Below are 13732 nucleotides of genomic sequence, written 5' to 3'. Positions count from 1 at the left end.
TGATTAAATAGGTCGTCTACTGTCATCTGTATATAGGTAGGATTGGTTGATTGAAACTCAATGGTGCATATCAAATAAAATTCTCTTATAAAATTATTCATTGTTTTCTATTGTTAAGGATGCAAACAATCTATTATCACCCAGTTGCTACATAAATATAATTTCATTATTCAATCATTTTAAAAATTTTAAATTCTATCCATATGTTTGATACATGGTTTAAATTAAATAAATCTTAATGAAAATGAATCAGTAATAATAATAAAAAACAAAAACATGTCAAATATTGGAAGCACTTAAAAAAATATTATATATTTAATGCTGAAAGTGCGTTAGGGTTATCTGAATAGGATCTACATGTAATTCAATGTGAGTTTAATCCGTAACTGAAACTTTAACACAGGAGTCCACCAAAATGAGAAATTACATATATATATGACTGGTGTAGTCCGTAATAGGCAGGCAGGTCATTAACGCATAACCAACACGATGAACCTAAAAGATCTATAAATCCTCAGGAGATCGATCTTTTCCCTGGATTGAATTTCGAAGTCTATTAGTCCCACATCGGCTGCATTGGGAAGCCAAGGAGGCTGAGATGGCCATAAAATTAGGAGGGCGGGCGACTATTAAACATACTTACCTGGACGGGGTCCTTGGGTGACCAGGAAGGCCCAGGCCTAGGTCAGTGGCCCACATTGCACTCCGTGGGTGCGCTGGCGTACCATCTCCCCAAGTTGGGAGAGTGGCCGTCATTATTTGTTGCTGAGGGGGTACGCGCACGCGCGCCCGGCCAATTCTTTAATACGAAGTGTTCGTTGTAGTTGAACTATGGAGTTGGGCCTTAGGCCCGTTTCACTCTTAAGTTTTCTCACGTGAGGTTAAGAAACTCCTTCGGACCTGAAGCCCATTTCTTCGTTTGGATAATGTTTAATTCGGACATGCCGTCTATCTACTACATCTTATTTGGGTTTATTTATTTATTAATATTTTCTTTTTGTTGACTAGAAACAAGACTCCAACGTCCGATCTGTCAAAAGAAGACTTTATTTATTTATTTATTTAATTCGACTTGTACAAACAACGTTCACGTTACACATTTGGGACTAAAAATACAGAAGACGATGGACGGAATGAACCCTAATTAAAATTTCCCCTTGCTCCCGGAGAACACGCTCCACAGCGCCAGTTCTTAATGCTGATTAAGATGGTACGGTTGCCCCAGCTCCGAAGTTTCCGCCGACAAAAATGGCAGATTTAAGATGACTGGAGAAAATTAATACAAGGATTAGCCTCTTCGACGTATGTGAAAATATACAAAGCAGAGAGGCATTAAGTTGTGCGGTTTGACGAATTAGTAAAGGGTGCTGCTACGGGGACCCCAAATAGGAGACCCGGGAGATGCATGATGCACTGTTCACGAACAGTGCATCATGCATTCGCGGATGCACACCTCACCTGTCCCCCCATTTTAGGTCTCCTGTTTGGGGGTCCCTAAGGCATTTTTGATTAGTAAGAAGAGAAGGGTAATTAAGAGTGTTTACTTGTTGTAGAATTCCATTGTAGACTTGGATCCGTTGTAGCACACGAACCAAAGCAGCACCATGATCAACATGTCTACTCAAAGTTAAGGAAAAAAAAACCCCCCCATTTCCATAAAAAATCATATTCAGAAGCCAAAAAAAGTAATCAGCAGAGTAAACAGATTAATTGATGGGAAATCAAATCAATAGAACTAATTAAAAAGGATACTGAACAGACATCTCTCCCACCAGTCAAGCATGTAGAGCCCCATGGTCACGTTGTAAAGGTGAATCTTTCTGCTGATGTAGTTCATTTTTTTTTTTTTTTGCCCCCCTAAAATTCAAAAAGAGACTTTATTTAGAGAAGGAGAGAAGAAACGAGAAGGAAGAGGATTTTTGAGAATGGCTTTGAGTGATCGATCTGGAGAAAATTTGTGCGCGAGTTGTTATATACTAGAGAGCACAGGGAAGAGAGAGAGAGGAGAAAGTCAAACACTGCAATGAGCTTCAAAATTTTCAAGGTCAATTTTTGCCAGCTCTATTAGCTGGAGACTAGTACAATTGGTGTGCAACGTTGTCTTCTGTGTGGGCTTTTTTTGACTGTTGATCAGGTCAACGGGGGCCGGAGGAGAGCCACCCGTTCAAAGTAGTCATTTTATATTGGATCGGGTTTCGACCCGTTTCCCGATACTAATGTAAGCAGGCCGACATTGTTTGTATGTTGCGGCCCAACATTACTCAAGGGCCGTCCTTTCGAACGTCAACGTAAAAAAAATTATCTCATCATCCGAATTCGATTCAACGTCTATAAACACCCGCATGCATTCTATTTAAAACATAGATATGGTTAAGATGTTATAACGGAATATATTATTTCTTTTAAGAACATCATGCTATTGAATTTTACATTAAAACCTAATTTGTATTTCTTCCAATATATTATTCAGAACCCATCAATCTGGTTCATATCCAGTTTGATCCGATTTTATCAAGCATCGGATACAAAGTATTTTTTTTATTTATTTGGACAATACGTACGTGTCTTCATATTCGCACGGACCGGTAAAAGAGAAAATAAATCAAAGGACACTAATACCTTTTTTTTAAACACCCTTAACCAAACTTACCCCATTGGGTTTTTTTTTTTTGTAAATCCTCTATATTTAAAAATAATAATAATAAAGAAAGCTATTGGTTGTTTTGGGAGTTATTCCCTCGGGATGTACTAGGGGTACACCCCCAACCACACATCCAACCACATCCCCTCTCTTGTTACAGTGCACCGTGACCCAGTGCACTGTAGCAAGAGAGGGGGTGTGGTTGGAGGTGGTTGGAGGTTTGCCCCTATCATTTTCCTTATTCCCCCCACGTCTAGTTTTGTGCGTATATTTTTATTTGACCGGTGCAAGGGATGAGCAAGTGCTCCTTAATTGAAGGCCAACTAATTCATTAATATTATTGATGTAGATAATGTGATCAAGTATCAGCTTATGATCTTCCACGAGGAAGCACACATGGTCACGCCTCAGATATTTTCATGTGTTTCGTCTTGTCATTGATCACGTTAAAGAAGCGGAAAAGGAAAATATCAACTTTTGGACCCCCTTTCTCTATGTTTGATTTTGAGTGAAGAATAGAAATTCAATGTTGCTTGATCATGAACTTGGAAGGTTGATATATATATATATTAAATAATGACAAGACGCACGAAGGACTTGTATGAACCATCTGAGGTCACAAATTACATTAAATCTTTTTTTTTTTTTTTTTGAAAAGTATCAATAGCGAACACTAATACGATATATGCATTCAGGTTTTGAAAACACAGACGTGCCTTTTTACCAGCTCTAGTCAATGTGATAACCACACAAGGGAATTGCAGCTCCAAGGTAAGTAATTAATTAAAAAAGCGCATAAAGTTGACTTTTTAGCTCACACGCTATGCACATTTTTCAATTTTAGATTTGGAGGATTTAATGCTATTCTATTCAATTAACAATCTATTTGACACCTGATCATCTCCTCAAAAACATTAAAAAAAAAGGATAATTTTACCATGCTATTCACTCTTCATTCCTTCTTTCCACTTTCATTTTCCATGTTTATTTTCCGTCCACTTTTTATCAATAATCAACGTCCAATGTGCTTTCCTATTTACTCTACTATGTAACACGTGCTTTGCACATAATGCATATTAAGTCCGATATGAGACTAAACATTCGAAGGCCAACTAATATTGCACTTAGCATGACTTTTTTTTAGAACAACGACGACGACTCAAACAAATCCCCCAGCCATCCACTACCCATGAATTTATTGACATTTATATTAGTTTTTCTCTTCACGAATGTGCATACTTATATAAATTATGCTTCGTTTGGATACCATGGTGTTTTTCTTATTGTGTTTTTATAAAAAAAACATCATGGTGTTGTGTTTTTCCTTAAAAGTGTTCTCAAAATACCATGTTGAGTGTTTTTTGTCAACACTAGTTTGACCCGTTACAACATTAGTATTAAACATATTATTAATATATTATATATTAATTATAATAAAATATATTATAAATAAAATGTTATAATATTTAGGTTACACCATTGTAGTATTATAAATATTAAATATGGTACAATATAATATTGTATAATATATTATAATATTATATTGTACTTGTTATGGTATTTACCATCCGTCTGAGTACAATTTATTTACCAAGTGTACATCTGCGAACTCTGCCCCAATCAACTTGACGGCCAGAGATTAATAGAAGTGACCACTCCGCCGACTCGACCACTCGACATCCCATCACGTCGACTCAAAGGACGAAACTTGTCGTCCCCTTTTGTCGAAGACGGCTCGTCGCGAGTCCAATCGACCATTTGGCAGGCGATTCGAAAAGCGTTGCCTCTCGGCAAATGCGAAGAACACCCCCTGCCTCGGGCCCATCCCTTTTGGCTACGTGTCAACACCACACTCAACACTGGACAAGTCTCATCAGAACCTTAGCCCTAGTAGCCTTCATGACTTGTCACATCGGTGTAGGCTCTACCACGCTATTAATCACTACCCCTTCGACGCTAAAGACGATTTCTCCAATACTGAAATGATCTTTCCCCTAGCTGTCAGGCGCCACCTATAAAGCAGAAGTTGCTCAGCTGTTAGCCCATGCCCTGCCATGCCATCGGTTACTTCCCACCTGATGCCGAAGTGACCTCTCCTCCAGTCGCCAACTGATATCTGCAAAAAAGGTGCTGACATAACCACCAGCCCATACCTCGTCACTACTTCTTCGTACTCGACTAAAGTGACCAATCTGCCCTTACCCTTCAGTATAAATACATGTACTATTCCCCTTCAAAAGGGGGTCGATCTCTATGTTGAAAAACTACTCTAGAAAAAATACATAGGAGGGACTATTAGTTGGGACTCTTCTTTTGCCCAACGTCAAGTTTACCATCTAACTGGATCGTCAGAGGTACAACGGGGGAACTAGTTCCCATCCACTCACGAGTTTCTACTTGTGCAGACTCCTCAGCTATCTTAGTCAAGAACTAGACATAAAGTCGGAGAAGAGGGCGCCCCTCATCAATCTCCTCTACTTCATCCCAAAGCAGAGACACTTTGACTATGTGATCACTAATACATCAACATTACTTTAATGTGTTATATTATATTATAATTATTACATATTATTTTCAAATAATTATACATTTAATTATTTTGGTATATCAATTTGTTATTATCATATATTATATAATATTTTAAAAAATATTATGTTATTATTAATATAATATTATACTATTATTAATATAATATAATATAATTATTAATGTTAAATTATCTTATTAAAAGAATATTATTAATAAATTAGTATATTATAAATATTTTACTATTATATAATATATTATAGTTTCTAACATGTTAGAGTTTATTAATAATATTTTGCAATTTACTTATTAAGAAGTTAGTAATATTATAGTGATTATAGTATTGTATGGTATATTATTATATCATTATTATATTATTATTTATTATCAGGAACTTCTTTATTATTTTTTATTAGTTTATTTATATTTTATTATTATTTATTAATACACAATACATTATCAACATATTAAATAATAGTGTTTAATATGTTATTATATTATTATATAGGATATAATAGTATTATATTTTTATATTATTCAATAAATACTACTAATATATTAGATTAACTATAATATAGTATAGTATGATATAATATAATATAATTAGCATGCCGATAATAACTATGTATTAATTATATTTAATATATTATGTTAGATATTATATTAACACATTCTCAAACTCAAAATCAAAACACCAAACTTAAAACATCTAAAAGTTATTTTAAAATAAGTGTTGTGTTTTTCGTTTGAGGATGATTTAGCTCAAAAATATCATAGTTTTCAAAAGCATGGTGTTTTGTTTTTGGCAAAAATACTATGGAAACAAACAAAATACCATAGTATCCAAATGAAGCATAATATATTGATGTTGTTTTCATAAATTGGAGGTGAAATCAGTTGTAGACCTGTTCGTTTCCTCCAAAGAAAAGTAATACAATCTTCTCTCTAATTTACCACATATGAAATCTTATTGACTGTGAGGTATCACTGTTACTATAATCGAGCAACTGACTCCACTATTAAAATTCTCACTTTTCCCACTTTTTTCTTTTGATTCTTTTAGTGTTTTTTTGTGCATTTGAGCGTCCATATATAGTATAATTTAGGCAACTCTTGAGATCCAAGTGGAGTGTTTATGGAAAAAGATTAGTCATAAAATAATTAATGGATAATTAATTAATAGAACTTGATTAGGCAGTGAGACAAGATACATGATGCTTTAATTATGGGTTCATTTCTCACTAATATTGATATTAAATGTATTATTAGTAGATTTAGAATGATAGATGTCATAAATTACTTTGTTTGTAGGATCTAGTTATTATATTGCAATAGTTTTTTATGGAAAAAAAATATTAAGACACGTCTAAACTAAACTGAAAACCTAGAAGCACAATAAAAGGATGTGGATAAACGTTGATCCTTGTCAAACTGTAGAACATTGTGTAAAATAGTGGTAACCATACCACAAAATCGTCAATTTTCTTAGCTCTTCGAAACCAACGCATGAGCTGTTACATTCCTCGTTTGGCGAATTACCTGATAATTCCATTTCTCGAGTCATGTGCAATATCGCTGAACATCGTCCAAAAACGTCTGAAAATCAAGTGTTGCTCCGCTCCATTTTGGATATCTCTAAATACCGTCTCCTCTTCTTTAAAAATTACATTTCCACATCTAGTAGTCAATAGTAAATGTACTAACTTCCCACACCGCTTGGAATTCTGCATACTTAGAATTACCTTATATCCAAATATTATGATAAGTGTATTGTAATAGTTAGAAACATATATCATGATAATTTTATATGTTATTTCTAGGCTATACTAAGATGTTAGCATTTATATCAATATTCTTCTCCATGAATCTTTGATATAATCTTTTACATATCAGACACACATATTAATATATTATAGTATTAGATTAGATCTTAGATTTTTAATTAATTATTAAACTATCTTAAATTACAATATAATTTATAAATATAAGTTACAATATTATTATCATATATATTAAAATTTTATATTTATTATATGAAACCTAATATCTAAAGTGAAATATTTATCTGTTTTAACATAAGACTAACATTGTTAAAATTTATGATATACATTAGGTCTTATGTTTATTGCAAGATTAATTATAGTGTAATAAATAGAATGAATCTATATCTATACTACTTATAAAAGAGAATACTCATGTTAAAACTTTTGATTTCCTTTTTTACCCTCTCAATTTCTTATAACTCAAAATCATACCATTAATTATAAAACTAATGATCCATAACCTCTCATTAACTATGCACCTTTTTATTTTCTCAAATTATTTGGTCATTCGCTAGAATATATTAATAATTTATAATGATAAAAAATTATGAGTATATAATAATTTATTGTAAAAAATTATTAATTATATAAAATAGTAAAAGTCATTCATTTAATAAATTATTGGATATAATTATAATTATTAATAATAGTATAAATATGGTTATTTCTTTATCTTATAAAGAATATTACATTGTTTGATAATTAATATCATCTTAGTAATAAAAATTTGGATGTTATAAATTAAAAATACTTTTATTTTAGAAAATAGAAAATTAATTTATATAAAAAAATTGGATCCTTGAAATTTATGAGGCATATACTTTTGTCTTCTTTTCTTCAAAATTTTTAGCCACTCGCTAGAATATACTAATAATTTATAATGATAATAAAATTAATAAATATATTATAATTTATTATGAAATATTTATTAATTGTAATGAAATAGTAAAATTATTTATTTAATAAAATATTGTGCATAATTATAATTATTAATAATAGTATAAATAGGTTTTTTATATTATAACAATTAATACCCTTTTCTATATTATAATATCGTCTTAGTCATAAAAATTAGACATTATGAACATAGTGCAATAAAATATTGGATCTTTGAAATTTATGAGTCATACATTTTTTGTTGGAAAGTAAATGTCTCATATATTTCAAGGATCCAATATTTTTATTTAAATTTTTTTCAAAATAATAGTATTTTTAATTTATACCATCCAAATTATTATTATTGAGACGATATTAATTATCGAACAAGGTAATATTCTTTACAACATAAAGTCATATAATATTAAAATTTATTGCCATTATTTAATAGATATTGTAATAAAATATGTACATGACATAAATATTTAATAATTTAAATAGTTTATTTATATCAATAGTGTTACTTAAACTAATGATTATATTATTATTTAATAATTATACTCCTAAATAAATTGTTTAATAAAATAATAATAGAAAATTTTAAATAACTATTAAATGTATGTTAATAATAGTATAAGTACTGATATTAGTATAAGTTAAAATTTTTTAACCATAGTGCAATAAAATAATTTTTAATGGTTATATATAATTTATTAAATAATATAATATTATGGAAACATTATATAATATATAATTTATTAACTAAGTTCAATGCATACTTATGGAAACATTATGAATTTTAACTCTTATAGTTTTTTAATATGCATCACGTGCAACGCACGTATTGCATACTAGTTAAATAAAATTTGAGGAATATGATTAAAGTTTATAGTATATATTAAGTTTTTTAATATTAATTCTTATGTTTATTGCAAGAATAATTATAGTGTAATAAATATCATGAATTGAATAAATTTTGATATATTATTGAAAATTATCAAATTTTGGAAGGGTAAAAGAGGCAATCAAAAGTTTTAACATCTTAATCCATTTTTAAAACTTTTTCAAGTTTAGCTGCTGTGGGTTTATGAAATGCTATGCTTAAAGTAATATTTAGCCTATTCCGGTGCAATGATCTTAATGCCAAACTGCTTCCAGGAGCAGCAGTACAGTACATTAGTGTGCACCGATCAAGTATTGTCAAGATCTCCTCGATCTATAAGACTTTTCGGTCAAGGCAAAGATCTCATCGATCTGTTAAATATTTCAGTTCAAAACCTTTCAGTTAAAACATTTCGGTTCAGGTAAAGATCTCCTTGATCTGTTAAAACCTTTCGGTTCGGTTAAGACAAAGATCTTTCGATCTGTAATAACCTTTCGATTCAGGGCTTTGTTTCTTTGGGCACAGACTAAAGCTTGCACACTTTCAAACTCTGCAGCAGTAGCGCAATAACTTAAACACTTCAATGTGTTTTTTTGTATGTATGAGAGCTGCCCCAAGAGGCTCTATTTATAGGCCTCTAAGGCCAGCTCAAGGGTCATTTGACTGTTACAAATCGCAATGATAATTATGATTGTAACAGCAAATGACTTAATCGATATAATTGTTGTTGCATGTAGAAACGTTTGAACGCGAGGGTCGTGTTTCTACCCAACGCGAACACGAGGGTCGCACCCTCGTGTGAACGCGAGGGTCGCGTTACCTTGCTGCGAAGCAGCCTACGAAGTAGCCTTCGTGGCGCTAAAGGGCGCCACCTATCCCCCCCAGATGCTTTCGTGCAAAGTGCAAATTGCGCCTTATAAAGCGCCACTTAACACCTCAGCCCGATTAGCCTCGATCCCCGATCCATTGGCCCACGAGCCCACAGCCCACTGGAACTTATGAGGGATTAATTGGCCGTTGACAAGCCTCGAACACAGGACCTTTTGAAACACCAAAACTTTAACTTTCCGCTACGCTACTAAGAATTTCTAAAAAATATCAGTAATTAATAAATACATAGTTTGAGAACTCATTTTTGGAAAGCTTTCCGCTACGCTACTAAGGATTTCTAAAAAATACCGGTAATTAATAAATACATAGTTTGAAAACTCATTTTTGGAAAGCAGTTTTGATCAAAAAATCCAACAAAAAAGTTAATAGAATCTTAATAGTTTTACAAGATGAAGCGGAATATTTTATCAACAACAAAAAAAAATTCAATATAATGGTCAACTTGAAAATGAATATTTATCGTGTTCCCCTTCTTTCTATGTGATTCAAAATAATAATAATAATTCCATGAGTGATATTTATCTATATCTAGAGCGTCTTTTACCTAGATAACAATAGATTCGACATAATTTAGAAACATATTACGTGAATTAATATTTAAAATTCAACGAGAGAAAGCAAATTACTTTGACATCAAGTTCTTTGGAAGCTACATACCATCCACTTGATCTTTTCTTTTTCAAATGAAGCAAATGAGCTGTCAAAGCTTAATTTCCACATCAACAAAATTACTAATTAAAAAATTTTTCCTACGACAAACTTGAGTTAGCATTTGTTATCTTTGCCAGTTCTATCTAGTCCTTAAAAATGATTATATACGTAGGAGCCTAGAAGGAAAAGGAAAAGGAAAAGGACAAAGTGTAAAGATCGGACTTTTCGATTATTTTTTACTTCCAGTTGTATTTTATGCTCTACAATTCCTAGGTTGTTGGCCTGCCAACCAAAAGGTTCGATAAAGAGATTTTAGTAAAAAAAATGAGAAGCTAGAGGGATACATTTGTCTTTTTATATTAAAAAAAAATGATGATAAAAAATGGCAGAGTTTAACAGGTTTAATTGTCCTAGAAAACGAAGCATTTTTATGGTTGAGCCTAATGGAGGACCCACGAGAACGCGTGTAACTCTTTACTAAATGACCTGGCAAGAATTAAGAGCATTTTTAAAGAAGCGAAAATTTCAAAGAAAATTCTAATTTGTCCATTTAAGAAAAGACGGCTGGCCATATTGATTACTTCGCATAGAAGAATATATGATAGAGGCATTTGTGGAAATAAATAACAACATAATCTCTGGGGTTGAAAAGTTTAAACAAAAAAAAAAGGTTAAAGTAATTAACGCATTTACCTTGTTGCCAAAATTGTTTTACTTCCATATTATTGCTAGTAAGAAAATTCACCCTTTTGAATAATAAATAAATAATAGTAGTAATAATTACATTAGTTATGCTTTGAATTTTTTTAATTAATAAAAAATAGTAGTAATAATTACATTAGTTATGCTTTGAGTTTTTTAATTAAAAGTACTAAATGCATGCGGTAAAACGAGAGAGTCAAAATTAATCACTCTGCTTAATCTTCCAACAGGGAAAATAAAATGGAAACTCATGCACATTTATTTAAGAGCTAAGCTTCGATTTCGTCTCATCGGTAAAACGCATTATTACAAGGATATTAAGTAAAACGGTTTTTCTATAGAGTGCCCATGAGCACTCTATAAGAGATGAGAGAGATATAGAGAAATGAATAACTCATGGGCCCCTCTGATTTGCATTAATTTCTGTGCATACTTCATTTCTTTCTATCTCTCTCCTCTGTTATAGAGTGTCCATGGTCACTCCATAAGTTAAAAAAAACAGCAGGGTAATGGCAAACTGGTAATTAGGGGAGAAGTACGAAAGCGGTTGAATGCGAGCAAGGATTCATAGTTTTTGGCGGTTTTGGTCGGAGAAATTGGGCGTCCATCGTCTCTTTAATAGTCGTCATTTCCGAAGCCCATCGAACTCCATTCTCTGTTTAAATTCGCTCTTTCTCTTTCATTAAATCCTCGATGCATTTATCGGGTCGGATCCAAAAATGGGTTTTGTGGGCACCCTGTTGGCCGTCATTGGATTCGTGTTCGGTCTTCCCTTCGGACTCTTGATCGGATATTTCTTCTTCATCTACTCTGAACCCAAAGAAGATGCTCAGGTTCACGATTCTTTCTTTCTTCTTTCTTTTTGGATGAAATTTAATCGAATTCTGATGTGGGTTTTTGGTCTAAAATGACTGCTTGCTGTTATTTTAGCATGTTGATGAGGTGAAGATTACAAAGTTTCGGGCTTTAGTTGTTCTGTTGCAGGGATTTAGATTAATCGGAAAAAATCTAATCTTTCTTTGTTTTACATGAATTTTGTATTTGGAAGAACAGAGGATTACTGGAAATACATTGGGAATCTGATCATTTGGGATACGGATTCTTTATGGGTTTTGGGTTTATATGGGATTTTTTGAAGTATTATTTGATTGTATCTGGATAAGCATCTTGTGTTTGCTTGATCAGTTTGTCGTTTGCATATCTAGGTTCCAAAGGTATATTTTTTTCTATTTTCTTGAAAACTGATGAGAGGACCTACCATCTTCAGTTATGAGAGTTTTATACTTGTGAAGAAAAATTCTAGTGCTTCCTGATTGCTTGCAGGAAAAGTAGCGTCCTTGAAAATTTGATGTCTTTGGGTTTTCTATAAGGTTTCTCCAATTAGTCTTTAATGCGATACTTGTCATCCTTGTTTAAATTGATTCATACTATTTTCTGTTGCTGAATGAGCTGTAAAACCCCATTTCAAATTCTCTGTTAGGGCATAAACCAAACACGCGCACATGCAAACACTGATATGCTCACTATACTGTGACATTACTTACCAGTATAAGCAACAAATTCCTACGATCATAAATTATTGTTGAAACCTAACATGAAAGTTAATACTACTCTTTATGGTTCTCACATCATGTAACAGATGTTCGTTTTGCTGTCAAAATTTATCGGGGTAAACACTAATGTTAATGCTCAAAAGGAGTCCAAAATCAGGATATTTTGATGTATGGTGATACAGTATCGGTGCCGGTTATGACTGTGCATCATGTATATTGATAGATATTTGGTTTCCACTTTCTAACTAGTTTGTATTCAATACTTTCAGGTATTTAATTAACATTCTTTTTTTTTGCCCCTTCTTTCATTTGAGAGGAAGGGCCAGTCAGGACCCAATATTAACTTTGAAATATCATTTAACGCTTAAGATATGTTTCTTATTTGCCATATACTGATGTGGTTTTAGAATGAAGGCATTTTGATTGTTTTCTTTCTGATTAGGGATGCAGTTTTAGAAAGTAGATGGATGGTTTTCTTCTGATTACACTGTCTTATGATGAGTTGTTTGATTTGTTATAATTTATAATTTATACGTTACAGAATTGAAATTTCTGGTTTCAATTCCATTGCGTGATAGAGTGCTGTGAAGTGTGAAGAGCTGAGAAGGAATCTATGGAGATTTTTTTTAAAAAAAAACCTGCTTATAGTTTATAACTGGAAACATTTGATATTTGTTTCTCTTAACCTCCAAATATTTGGCAAATTGATGGTCTTCTTTTATCAAGTCGATGGATGTGAATACTGTGTTGAACTAGTTGGCATATGATATGGATACATCAGGATAAATGCACATGAATATGATATGATATGGACAATTGAGATAAATACATTTGCAGAATGCAGATAAAATGAAATTGTGAAACTAACTCCTGCATTACAGTCTTTAATTCCATATATGGATACATCAAGATAAACGCACATGAATATGATATGATATGGAAAAATGAGATACATTTTATATCTAGGCTACATAGTGAATTGTTGGATATGTTAAAAGAAGTATCCTCAAGCAGTAGACTATCCAATTATTTGATAAGTATTGGGATACAGGTACATATCCTCAATCGAAAATATATGTGCAACATGGGCTTGTATAATCAGCATGTTTGGCTTTAGTTGAATTTCTATGTAGATATAATGAGTTTATAATTGCATTTGTGTTTATAACATTATTTTTTTTTGTCA

At 32.1% G+C, this 13732-nt stretch overlaps 2 protein-coding genes across 2 annotated transcripts in view; one reads left to right on the top strand and one right to left on the bottom strand.

Moving 5' to 3' along the window:
• LOC109839689 lies at positions 1045–1955 on the bottom strand. The gene is made up of 3 exons (XM_020408202.1): positions 1753–1955; positions 1545–1617; positions 1045–1266 (listed from the first exon to the last, which is right to left on the bottom strand). The coding sequence occupies exons 1-3, from the start codon at positions 1835–1837 to the stop codon at positions 1203–1205; spliced, it is 222 nt and encodes a 73-aa protein (XP_020263791.1). The 5' UTR covers positions 1838–1955; the 3' UTR covers positions 1045–1202.
• The window catches only part of LOC109836314 (synaptotagmin-3-like), an 8167-nt gene continuing 5953 nt past the window's right edge, over positions 11519–13732 (top strand). Inside the window, 2 exon segments of the mRNA XM_020404174.1 lie at positions 11519–11826; positions 12877–12888. Coding sequence (XP_020259763.1) covers positions 11713–11826; positions 12877–12888 — 126 coding nt within the window. The 5' untranslated portion in view covers positions 11519–11712.

The sequence above is a fragment of the Asparagus officinalis genome, chromosome 4 (genome assembly GCF_001876935.1).
Source record: "Asparagus officinalis chromosome 4, Aspof.V1, whole genome shotgun sequence".
NCBI lineage: Eukaryota > Viridiplantae > Streptophyta > Magnoliopsida > Asparagales > Asparagaceae > Asparagus > Asparagus officinalis.
The sequence above is the reverse complement of the archived record's forward strand: the minus strand, read 5'-3'. Positions and strand labels throughout refer to the sequence as shown.